We start from the raw sequence: 12624 nt of genomic DNA on the forward strand, positions 1-12624 counted from the left end.
TACACACATTTGGAAAAAAGGAGGAGAAGGAACAAGGAACCCAGCTATTTTGCTTATGTACACACAAGACATCTTTGAAAAGAGTTACAAAAACATATAGTGTAATACTTTAATTTTGAGTGCGACTAAATGTCTGGGCAAAGAGACCTTTTACTACAAAAATCAAGCCTTCTGGGTAATGAAACACATGAATGTCCCTGTCCAGAAATAATGTTAACTGGGCAGTGGCAGTACACGCCTTTAATCCCAGCACTGAGGAGGTAGAGGCAGGAGGAGTTCTGTGAGTTCCAGGCCAGCCTGGTCTACAGGACAGCCGTGAGCAAAAGTGGTCTTCTTTCGGAAGATGGTGAGACCATTCATGGGACAGATCACAGGGCTGGACGTCCAGGCTCCACTGGAACTTCTGTGTGTGCTTCATTTGCATTTCCCATTATTTACCTGACCATGTTATAGTGACAATAATGACAGCTCTAACTGAAGCTTACTTAGTGTTTCTGTGTGCCACCTACTGTATAGTAACATTTCATCTGCAGGCTGAGTAGGGGTGTGTGTGTGTGTTGCACGTAGCACCCAGAGCAGGATGTCAGATATTTCTGCTTTATTCCTTTGAGGCAGAATCTTCCATCAAACTTGAAGCTTGCTGTTTAGGGTAGTCTGGCCAGCAGAATCCCAGGCCCACCGGTCTCCACCCTTCACCCACCACAGTGCTGGGGTTACAGGCATACCCAGGTTTTTACACGAGTGTTTGGGATTTGAATTCAGGTTCTCGCACTTGCCTAACAAGTGCTCTTAGCCCCGCCCCCCAGTCGGTGGATTTTTTTTTCCTCTCCAGATTCAGGAGAGGAACCCAAGACTAGGAGAAGTCTTGTCTTCGTTTCTAGTATATATTTAGAAACCACTGATTCTAGATTCCTAGTGAGTCTGACGTCTGACGTTGAAGAATTCAGGCACTTCCTGCTTATGCTTACTGAATGGTCATTTTACTGTTTTTGTTTGTTTTGCTTTCCTGCTTGGTTTTCGGTATTTTGTTTTCCAAGAGCTTTTGATGTGCCTTCATTGCAGGGCCTCAGAGTAGCCATGTACCTGGCTTTTGGGATCTTCTGACTTCTCTGAAGTCAAGGCAGGTCAGCCGGGAGTAAGAGGAAGGCTGGAGCTCCTCCCGTTGCAGGACAGAAGTTTGCAAGGATGAGTGAACTTCCTCCTACCAGCTCAGAGAAAGCAAAGGTGACTCACAAAAGCAAGCATCCAGGTCTCTCGGATGTGTAGAGGTCCAAAGTCACCCGAGGAGGAAACCAGTCAGAGAGTGGATCAAGAGCTGGGAGATCCATGCAAATGAGGCTGACCCCAGCGAGAACCAAAACACCTGCCGGGAACTGTGTTGAGAGAGGAGGAGTTGCTGAAGCTGGCGAGGAGTGGGAGAGGGTCTACCAGGTAAGGGGTGGGAGAGGGTGGAGCAGGTAGCATCGCTTGGTGTGAACTCTGACCTGGGCAGCCTGGGAAGGCTCCTGGGTCAGTTTTCAAGTTCTGCAACCCTGGCTCTGAAGCCCTGGCCAAGCCACTTTACATCCCAAGCATAGTTTCCTCATCTATCAGATGGACATTAACAAAACCATGACAACCCACTGTGCATGCTAAGGGCAATTCCATCCTCACAGCAGCCTGTAAGCAGGGTCCTAAGCCTCTTCACCGGAGGGAAGTAGAGTTCAGAGAAGTGAAGTCATTGAGTTCAGCAAGAGTCTTGTTCTAGGCTGGGTTGAGAGATCAGATGACCTCATGAAAATGAAAACAGCTGGAAAAGGCAATCACGTTTTCTAGATGTGTTACCATATTCAGCTCCTAGCAAGGACCAGACCCCAGGAAACCATCAAGTACCATCAGAATGCCAGTTCTTTATGCCTGGTGTCAGGATGGCATGGGGGCAGGGTGCTACAGACAAGTTCCTGTTAATAATAACCACTGCCAGGTGGCTTACCGTTGCTGAGTGGCCCATAAGTCACCGAGCGTCTCCTAGAGACATGGAACTCTGTGCAATGGGTGCCTGAGATAAGCACCTCTGGTAAGGACCCGAGCATAGTTGCATCTCTTTACTGACCATCCGTTTAGAGCTGTGGCCATGGCACTTCAGAGAAAGTAGGTCTGATCTAGGATGACAGGGGAGAGCTTCAGAGATAGGAAGACAAGCTTACCAGAATAAAGTTAACATTTCTTTCTTTCTTTTTTAGTGATTTATTTATTTTCATTTTATGTGCATTGGTGTTTTGCCTGCATGTATGTCTGGGTGAGGGTGTTGAATCCCCTGGAGCTGGAGTAACAGACAGATGTGAGTTGTCATATGGGTACTGGGAACCGAACCTAGGACATCTAGAAAGGTAGCCAGTGCTCTTAACTGCTGAGCTATCTCTCCAGGCCCAAAGTCAACATTAATTTTCAAGTAATAGAATTAAGAAACAAAAGTTCTAGCAACAAACCAGATTGATGGTTTTACCCGCATTGATAACCACATGCAGTTGTTTCTAGGAATGGTGGTGCACACCATTAACCTAGAACTTGGGAAACAGAAAATAGCAGGTCACTGAGAGTTTGAGGCCAGCCTGGTCTACACAGAGAGTTCCAGGCTAGCCAAACAGGGCTACAAAGTGAGACCATGCCTGCCTCAAACAAAAAAACAACAAAAAACACTTGGTAGGTAATCTTCTGGGAGATATATTCCCGTCGTGCACATATTTCTCAAAGTAGATTGTTATAATTGTCTCATCACTGATTCTTTAACACTTAATAACGTCATAGGCGAACACCATAGATAAAACATAATAAATGTTTTGAAGACTGCAGAATGTCTCCCTCTTCCATCCATTTTTGTAATAATACAAACCACCTTTCAGAGAACAGGGTATGTGCATGTGTAGGAGGTGGCAGGGGCCGGTGACACTGGCTTCTCGGGAGCTGGAGTGACAGGCAGTTGAGAGTCACTTGACGTGGGTTCTGGGAGCTGACTTCACGTCCTCAGCCGTCCTCAGCGTCTTCCCATCTGTGTGCATCCTCTCTGCCTGGTGAGTTCTGGGAGCTGACTTCACGTCCTCAGTGTCTTCCCGTCTGTGTGCACCCTCTCTGCCTGGGCTCTAACGGAAAGGCTCGCTGACAAATGGGATACAGTTTGTGATGCTTGCCTAACATGGACAATGCCCTGGTTCAATCTTCAGTACTTTAAGAAAACAAACTAAATGCATCATGACTTTTAACTTTCTTTTTCATGAAGGGAAATTGAGTCAAGAGAAGTGAAGCGACCCACTTGGAATTACAGTCCTAACAAGTAATGCTCATGAGCCCCAACAACTTGTCCCAGAATCTATAACCTCACTCCTAAGATGCCTGCCAGCTTTCTGGAAATGGTCTTGATTCTGTTTCTGAAGGTATCTTTCATGCCATCCTCACCATTTCTCTCTTTCCTTTTCAAGTTAAAATGCTATAGTCAGTATAGAAAACCAATAGACTTCGTAATGTCATGTTCACACGTGTACATCATTGTACTCGCTGAGATCCGTCACCTCACTGCCCTCTCCACCCCTCCTCATCTCTTCTGCTGCTCCCTTCCTCCCACCAGTGTTGTCTATGTCTCACATCTGCACCACACGTGTACATGTGTCTCCATTCCACATATGAAAAGAAGCATGCGATATTTCCTTCTCCAGCTACCCTCTCTAGTTACCCATATAGCCTCCATCTGTCTGTCCATTCATCCATCCATCCATCCATACATACACACATACATACACACATACATATAGAAAACAGAGTGGCTGGAGAGATGGCTCAGTGGTTAAGAGCACTGATTGCTCTTCCAGAGGTCCTGAGTTCAATTTCCAGCAACCACATGGTGGCTCACAACCATCTGTAATAAGAGCTGATGCCAACTTCTGCCCTGCAGGGACACATGCAGGCAGAACATTGTATATATAATAAATAAATAAATTTTTTTAAAAAAGAAAGAAAACATATACATTTAAATCTAGATTCTGCATATGAGAGAAAACATTTTTCATTTTGATTCTGGCTTATTTTGTTTAATATGGTAACCACTTAAAAGTTCCATCCACGGGGCTGGAGAGATGGTGGCTCACAACCATCTGTAACGAGGTCTGGTGCCCTCTTCTGGCCTGCAGACATACACACAGACAGGATATTGTATACATAATAAAGAAATAAATATTTAAAAAAAAAAGTTCCATCCACTTTCCTGCAAATGGTATAATTTCATTCTTTATGGCTGACTAAACTCCACTGTGTATATATAATAATTATTCTGAAAATCCACTAATGTTTTTTTGTTTTGTTTTTCCTGCAGCACTTTTATATTTCTTTACACAATGATGTTGCTGGAGCCTAATGTCCTCACTGAACAGTAGAAAACCAAAATTTGTCATTTCTTAAATTGAGTACAAAAACCTTACATAAATTAAAAGAATGGAAACATTTACAGATGTCAGTGCAAACGTTCCCAACTTAAGGCAAGTAACTAACACCCCACAGCAGTCAGGAGGGAAAACTCCAGAACAGACACTGGGTCCTAAAGCTCGGACGTTCCCACCCTGTTAGACCCTTGCCAGCCTCCAGAAATCCTAGAAGTCAGCAGTCAGTAATACCCTGCACAGACCACTGCACGGTGCCCACACATCCACCAGGCTGGGGAATTCTCTTCCACAGCATGCTCTCCCCAGCCACCAAGTGACCGAGCCACTTACACTAGGGACTAAATCAAGAGATGCACAGGGTATAAACATATTACCAAGGGAACAGTTAACCTGAATACAAGGTCGAAAATTAGCAACAAGTTCTACAATCCAGTGCTGATATTGGATACAAGCTTCAAGGACAAATTTCTTTTCAAAGGCTTATTCCAGTTTCATGAGGCTAGCGTGAGGTGTGTACATTTGCCAGGGCAAATTGATACTTCAGAATCAGCTCATGCAGCAGATGCCTGGCACCTGCTCAGTTCTTCTAGAGGCATTCGAAGAGGACGATGGAGGGGCCCGACTGGTCATACTCCTGCTTGCTGATCCACATCTGCTGGAAGGAGGACAGTGAGGCCAGAATGGAGTCGCCAATCCAGACTGAGTACTTGCACTCAGGGGAAGCGATGATCTTAATCTTCATTGTGCTGGGTGCTAGGGCTGTGATCTCCTTCTGCATCCTGTCGGCAATGCCTGGGTACTGGTACCAGCAGACAACACTGTGTTGGCATACAGGTCCTTGCGGATGTTCACATCACACTTCATGATGGAGTTGAAGGTGGTCTCATAGATGTCACAGGATTCCATGCCCAGGAAAGAAGGCTGGAAGAGAGCCTCTGGACACTGGAATCGCTCATTGCCGATGGTGATCACATGCCCATCAGGCAGCTCGTAGCTCTTCTCCAAGGAAGAGGATGATGCAGCAGTGGCCATTTCTTTCTCAAAATCCAGGGCAACACAGCTTCTCCTTAATGTCACGCACAATTTCCCGCTCAGCCATGGTGGTGAAGCTGTAACCCTGCTCAGTCGGGATCTTCATGAGGTAGTCTGTCAGGTCCCGGCCAGCCAGGTCCAGATGCAAGATGGCATGGGGAAGGGCGTAGCCCTCGTAGATGGGCACTGTATGTGTGACCCAATCACCAGAGTCCATGACAATGCCAGTGGTACACCCAGATGCACACAGGGACAGCACCGCCTGAATGGCCATGTACATGGCTGGAGAATTGAAGATTTTAGACATTACTTGCGTCTTCTCTCTGTTAGCTTTCGGGTTCAGTGGGGCCTCGGTCAGAAGCACCGGATGCTCCTCAGGGGCCACATGTTGTAGAAGGTGTGATGCCAGACCTGTTCCATGTCATCCCAGTTGGTGACAATGCCGTGCTCGATGGGGTACTTCAGGGCCAGGATACCTCTCTTGCTCTGGGCCTCGTCACCCACGTAGGAGTCTTTCTGGCCCATGCCCACCATGACACCCGACGATGTTGGGGGCACCCGACGATGGACGGGAACACGGCCCTGGGGACATCGTCGCCAGCAAAGCCAGCTTTGCATATGCTGGAGCCATTGTCAATGACAAGCGCGGTCAGGGAAGGCCAGACACGGAGCAGCGAAAAGACACGCAGTACAATCCAGTGGTGGAGTGTGAGCAATCCACTGATCCTGATGGGCATCTAGGTGGGGTCCATGTCTTGTCATTGTTCACAGTGCAGCAATGAACAAATATCTCTGTGGGTCTGTATCTGTGTTGCTGAACTTACAGACTCTGCTTCTTGCTTTCACTCTAAGTATGTTGAACTCTTGCTTAACCCAGCCCCTTAGCCATCCTGGCCTTTCACTTTCTTACACTGGCAGAATTTACCTCTGGACTTGGCATGCTCTTCCTCCACATCACCTCTTTGAAGAAAACTTCCATTCCAAGCCCATTTTTTTTTTCAAGACAGGGTTTCTCTGTAGCTTTGGAGCCTGTCCAGGAACTAGGTCTTGTAGACCAGGTTGGTCTCAAACTCACAGAGATCCGCCTGCCTCTGCCTCCCAAGTGCTGGGGTTAAAGGCGTGAGCCACCACTGCTAGGCTCCCAAGCCCGTTTTCTTTTTTGTTCTTTGTAACATTCATTAAAATCATGTATTTTGGAGCTGGAGAGATGGCTCAGTGGTTGAGAGCCCTCTTCTGGCCTGCAGGCATACATTTAGGCAGAATACTATACATGACAAATAAATAAATAAATAAATATTACGTATTTCACTAGGTATGGTGGCACCAGGACATTCAGGGTTACATTGTGATTACATATATATAAAATTATGTATAATATATAATTATAGTTATGTATAATTATATGTAATTCTTTGTTTCTCATTACTCATGAGGCATCGTTTTCGCCTCAGCAGCCTATGACAGCCATGAGATGAAGGATAAGGTTGATTTTGTTCACCCTTGTCTATCAGCGCCTACCTAGTTCGGCGCCTGGCACGCGGTAAGCCTTCAGTGTTCAGGAAGGAATGGACGGCTCATTGCATGAAGCTCTCCTAGCTTTGGTTATGGCCATGTCATCTTTCCCTGAATGTCTTCACTTCCTTAGTCCATGTCTGAGCCGTGACTGAGGTCTAGACAAAAGCAGGAAGGTAAAAGTAGACACAGGTTTTGCTTCAGGTTCCAAATTGCTAGGATATAGAGCATCATGTTAAGTCTCCAGGAAGCTGCACTACCCCGAAGTCTTCCTTTGCACAGTTCCTGGGTTCCTACCCAGAGAATCCTAAGGGACAAAAGGAGTCTTAGGAGAAACAGCTCTTTCCACACATTCTACAGGTGAACTAAATGGCTGCAGCTTCTGTCTTTGTGACTGTAGCACATGGGGACTGGGAATCCAAAGACACATGTCAGGCCCCATGTGTGCGAGAGAGCACACATGTGTCGTCAGGCCCCATGTGTGCTCTCTCGTGCACACGTGTGTTGTTGTAACTCGCCAGAACCACTTCTTGTTTTCATGCGTAAAGTGAATGTTTCCATGAAGTTTTCTTGAACACCTCCCCGGAAGCAACTCAACTCTTCAGATCATTTAAATGGTCAACATAGGCAAGAGATAAAAGTCAAATGTTTCTGTTTGAAGTGGGGAAGCGTGGCCAGAATGCTCCTCTCCCAGGTGGGACTGTCTCTGTCCTGAAGGTTTGCCTATTTTGGTTGTGGCTACCAAAGCCAGTAGTTAAAAGATAAAGAGAGGCTCAGGCTTTGGGTGACTGATAGATCTTATAGGTTTGTGCAGCAAGCGAAGCACATGGCAGGTAATTCCTTTGTGCAAGGAGGTTCCAGCATTTTATAAATGAAATGAGGGCTCACGAGAGAGGAGCCCCAGAAGACAGAAGAGAAGACTGTCACTCTTACCAGTCCAGGGATTACAGGGTGAAAAGAGTCACCCTCTAATCTCTACCTGCTCTACATTCAATTGGTTGCCAGACCCGTGTGTGTGTGTGTGTGTGTGTGTGTGTGTGTGTGTGTGTGTGTGTGTGTGCGCGCACGCGCGCATACATGCGCCAGCGGGTGTACAACTCATTTGGATCTCCCAGGAACCACTCAGGCAGGTCTCTGGCCTTGACTCCTGGCAGCTCCAGGTGCTGTGAGCACGCTGTCAGGGAAACGGTCTTGGGCTTGGCCTAGAGGTGGCAGTTTTCCAGAGTTAGGCGGTTCAGTAGCGGGGAAAGACGGGAAACACATACCCTTCAAGAGTGGTCTTTCTGATCACCTCTAAGTCCACAGAAGCCCAGGTGGGTGCCGGGAGAAAGTGGGAGGAGGAAGGTGAGAACTGGGAAGAAACACCGAACTGATCTGGGGCCTGAGTAAGGGAGTCCTCTCAAGAGTTGCTCACCGGAACCAGTCAGTCGACTGTAAAGAGTTGGCCTCTGGCCCAAAACTTCCAAAGGAGCAGAAAGGGGGCTGGCATTTGTCCCCAGCAGAGGGGCACACCAGGGAAATCACAGAGCCCATCTCTGCTCTAGCCAGGGATTTGAGGTTGCGGGGAAGGAAACTCACTGGGAGCCAAGGCAGCCTGGAGCAAATGCAGAGCGAAAAGGCTGAATTTGTAGCCATCCCCAAAGCCCCAGGCTGTCCCCTCCACTACCAGTTCATTCTGGTGCTGCCAGTAGGGTGATTTATAGGGTGGCTCAGGTCTCCACACTGGGTGACTGGCTATGTAGCTTCAGACTTAAGTCAGTGAGCAGGACTGGATGTCCTTGGACAAAATGCTTTTAGAGTTGCATTCTTCTACCTGTGAAATGTGGGTGTAGACAGCGTTTAGCCTCTGAGAGCTTGGGGCTGCGGTGGAAGCTCAGGGACAGAGCCCATGGGGATGCTTTAATCTTTCTCTGCTCTACCAGGACCCCCTGTGAAGCTCCCTGCATGTGATCTGAGGATGGCAGAGCCACAGGGCCAAGAGCTCACAGCTGAGTGCCCTGTCTGCTGGAGCCCCTTCAACAACACGGTCCACACTCCCAAAGTGCTACACTGCTGCCACTCCTGCTGCGTGGAGTGCCTGCTCCACCTCAGCCTGGCAGCTCCAGCCCAGCGCCGCTTGCTCTGCCCACTCTGCCGTCAGCCCACCGTGCTGGCTTCAGGGCAACCAGTCACTGACTTGCCTACAGACACTGCCATGTTGACCCTGCTCCGCCTAGAACCCCACCACATCATCCTTGAGGGCCACCAGCTCTGTCTCAAGGACCAACCCAAGAGCCATTACTTACTGCGTCAGCCTCAGGTCTATACCCTGGACTTTGGGTTGGAGCCTGGGAGTCAGACTGGAACCTCTCATAACACAGTGCCTGACACCAGACCTGTGCCCATCCCCAGCCACTACTCTCTCAGAGAGTGTACCCGCAACCCTCACTTCCGGACCTTTACCTACCTGATGGCTGTCATCCTCAGTGGTACCCTACTGCTCATCTTCTCCATCTTTTGGACTAAGCAGTTCTTTTGGGGCATGGGATGAGCACCCTCTGTTCCAGCACAAGGAACCGAGCCTTTCTTTGTGGTTGCCGGAATGGGGACCACCGAGCCTCCTTTGATGTTGTCTTCCTTGTAGTATTGCTCATTTGAGCCCAGGGTTTGGTTAGGTCATGTGTCTGCTTTGGAGAACAGAGATGGCCCGACAGGAAAAGCCAAAGGGTAGAGAGCCCTGAAGGTGAACTGTGGGGTCCTGGAGTGTAGAGTTCTGTGGCTCCAAAGGGCTGGACAGCACGGTCCAGACATTTCACTGGAGCTGTGCTGAGCTGTTCATGCGTTGCTGACAATTCTGGAGTGTTTCCATTTGTGGGCCAATGTGTTTGTCTCTTCTTTCAGCTTTCTCTGATTCTTACCATTCCCAGTAAAATTAGCCTGCATTCTTTAATTCATTGGTTTCTTCCTTCCACAACCATTTATCGGTCAGAGGCTGAGAGAGAAGATAGACTGTTCCTGGGGTTGCAGGTGGCCCTCAGTTGAAGGGAGGGCATGCGGGCCGGCTGGTGAGAGCCCGGGGCCTGAGAGGCCTCAGCTGCACCTCAGGCTGAGCAGTCTGGGACACAGGGGTGACCCGGCCTTCCTCCTTCATATGACAGAACCCAGGAATCAAGAATCTAAAATTTAGCCAGACCAGCTGCTGCTTCTCTGGTTTGAACATGTTTTTCTGGCTCCAGACTGTGAAGCAGTCCCAAAGTGTCTAACACAATCAGGAGACATTTTACTTTTTTTGATTTATAGAATAAGCTGTCAGAGATCAGAGCTTGAGTCAGTTTTATTTGCTCTAAATATTTTTGCAGAAGTATCATTTATTTATAAATTCCTTAGGGGTCAAGGTACAAGATACTATAAAATAGTCAAGATACAAATTATATTTTGATTAAGTAATCCAGATAGTTTTCAGCTCCAATGTGGAGGAAATTCCATTACGAAACTGAGACTAGCGACTGTGGCACTGATCCTGCACCAGCACTGAGGCTCACATCCCCCACTGACTTCATTTCTCTACATACTTTTGTTTAACTTTGTGGCAAGTAAGTTAGGCAACTATCTCACCATATTCTCTGAGCTAATTGGGACAGGGAAAGAGGAGCTGGTAAAGGCCCAAGCAGAAACATTTTCCCTCCTCCAGAGGCCCTGGTCCAGGGAGGCTTCATTGTGATGGGACTGAGGCTCAGGCCAGGGTTACCCAGCTACCATTTTCAGGATGGTGGATCTACCAAAACTAGTAAGTTTGTTAGGATGGACAATGTTTAGAATGTTCACTCCTACTTTGCATTTATTAATTCTAACCTTGGGGTAGCATTAGTCATTAGTCCCTGTGACGGTATCAGAAACAACTTGAAGGGAGGTTGATTTGGGCTCATGGTTTCAGAGGGTACTGAGCACATGGAGGGAGTTTGTTGGTGCCTGCCACATCACAGCATACCAGAAGGCAGAGGGCAGCTGGGAACAGGACCGGGGCTAATCGCTTTCAATGACTCCTCACTGGTGGCCTGTTTGCAATAGCCAGGTCCTGAAGGTTTAATAGCACACAACAGTGCCGGGACATCTCTGAATCAAATCCTAACAAGCAGTCTCATCCACTTACAGGACATCTAGAAACATGGGAACACCTTTGGGTGTGCTGAGGTTAGGGACCTGCGGCTGCCTGCTCTACACGACAGGATTCTTCACAGTCAGAGTGATTTGTCAGCAGCAAGTGTAAGGAAGAAAGGGGAAAATGCTGGCTACCCAGCAGCCAGGCCACATGTGCAGTCCTGGTCCTGTCTTATGGCCAACTTTCTCCACATAACTCTGGGAAATCACTTCACACGGTCTCAAACCCTTAGTAGCTGGATAATTTTGCCGGTCACTGGAGTCTGTTTTGCCCATAGAAAGGGAATATATCTCGGCAATCCTTTATTTATTTATTCAGATCATCTAAGACAGGCTTTCTCTGTGTAGCACTGGCTGTGCTGGAACTCACTCTGTAGAGCAGGCTGCTCTCGAACTCAGAGATCCACCTGCCTCTGCCTCCTGCCACCACCTGGCTCTGGTTTCACTTCTTAAAATGGTTGAAGAAATGTCTGCTTCTCCAGATACTTGCTCTGCCTAAGTCTTACAAAGTACATTTTCAGCTCAAATGCTCTCGTGGGACAAAAAAAAATGTTGTCCTAGTAAAGTTTAAACCAGAGGAACCAAAACTTGGGGCGGCACAGCAGTCCCACCACTTTATAACTACAGGGAAATCAAGAAAAGGTATTCTTCATGGTCCACTATTAAGGGAAAACAAGAGCTTACGGGTAAGCTCCAAATGAAGGGTAGACACGAGATGCTTACAGCTATAGAGAAAATACCTTTAGCTGTAACTGGAATCAGATTAAAATATATATTTAGCCAGGCATAGTGGGCATGCCTCTTTAATCCTTGCACTTGGGAGGCAGATGCAGGTGGATCACTGAGTTTGAGGCTAGCCTGGCCTAATTAATACACCAAGTCCCAGGTTGGCCAGGGCTACACATAGTAAAAAACTTAACAAAAGTTAAAAAACAAAACAAAGACCTCAAACCATGTCTTGCTTTCTATCACATATCCATAATCTGCAAAGGAGCAGGACCTGACAGATGGCCGACAGAGTGCAGCACTCACTACTGGGGGCACCATCTGCAGAGGAGCAGGACCTGACAGATGTCCGACAGAGTGCAGCACTCACTACTGGGGGCGCCATCTGCAGAGGAGCAGGACCTGACAGATGTCCGACAGAGTGCAGCACTCACTACTGGGGGCGCCAGCGTGAGCCATGCTAACTTTCCTCTACAAACAGCCTTCTTTCAAACTATTGTCTTGTGTGAGTCTTGCAATTCTGGAGTCTAGAGGTGAAGAAAATCACAAGACTGACAAAGAACTGTGGAGTCCAGAGCTCACGTTAGTGCTCCCCAGGCCAACGACTCTATCCCTGCAATTCACAGACCTTGAAATGCAGAGGCAGGAGCATGAAGTCTGAGGCCAATCTGAGCTACAGAGCAAGACTCTGTCAAAAAGACCTACACCTTTCCCCCTGAAAACACCCACTATAAAACCTGTGAAGAGTGGTAGAAATTGGACAATTCACACCCAAAATTATATTAGATCTCAAAACTAAAAAAGAGAA

General features: G+C 47.6%; 1 protein-coding gene and 1 pseudogene across 2 annotated transcripts; one reads left to right on the plus strand and one right to left on the minus strand.

Moving 5' to 3' along the window:
- Positions 1-875: 875 nt before the first annotated feature.
- On the plus strand, positions 876-9882 carry Rnf183 (ring finger protein 183). 2 transcript variants are annotated; one of them, XM_087904972.1, is made up of 2 exons: positions 876-1431; positions 8876-9882. In XM_087904972.1, the coding sequence occupies exon 2, from the start codon at positions 8911-8913 to the stop codon at positions 9481-9483; it is 573 nt and encodes a 190-aa protein (XP_087761098.1). In that variant the 5' UTR covers positions 876-1431; positions 8876-8910; the 3' UTR covers positions 9484-9882. The 2 variants fall into 2 exon arrangements, with proteins under 2 accessions (XP_087761098.1, XP_087761097.1); XM_087904971.1 differs by lacking the exon at positions 876-1431 and adding an exon at positions 8063-8266.
- LOC125416336 (actin, cytoplasmic 2 pseudogene) lies at positions 4302-6604 on the minus strand (annotated as a pseudogene).
- Positions 9883-12624: the final 2742 nt, after the last annotated feature.

Source organism: Myodes glareolus, chromosome 3 (genome assembly GCF_982192425.1).
Source record: "Myodes glareolus chromosome 3, mMyoGla1.1, whole genome shotgun sequence".
NCBI lineage: Eukaryota > Metazoa > Chordata > Mammalia > Rodentia > Cricetidae > Myodes > Myodes glareolus.

What these genes read in the sequence shown, in the direction of transcription:
- Rnf183 (XM_087904972.1), top strand. Translation starts at nt 8,911, where the DNA reads ATGGCAGAGCCACAGGGCCAAGAGCTCACAGCTGAGTGCCCTGTCTGC.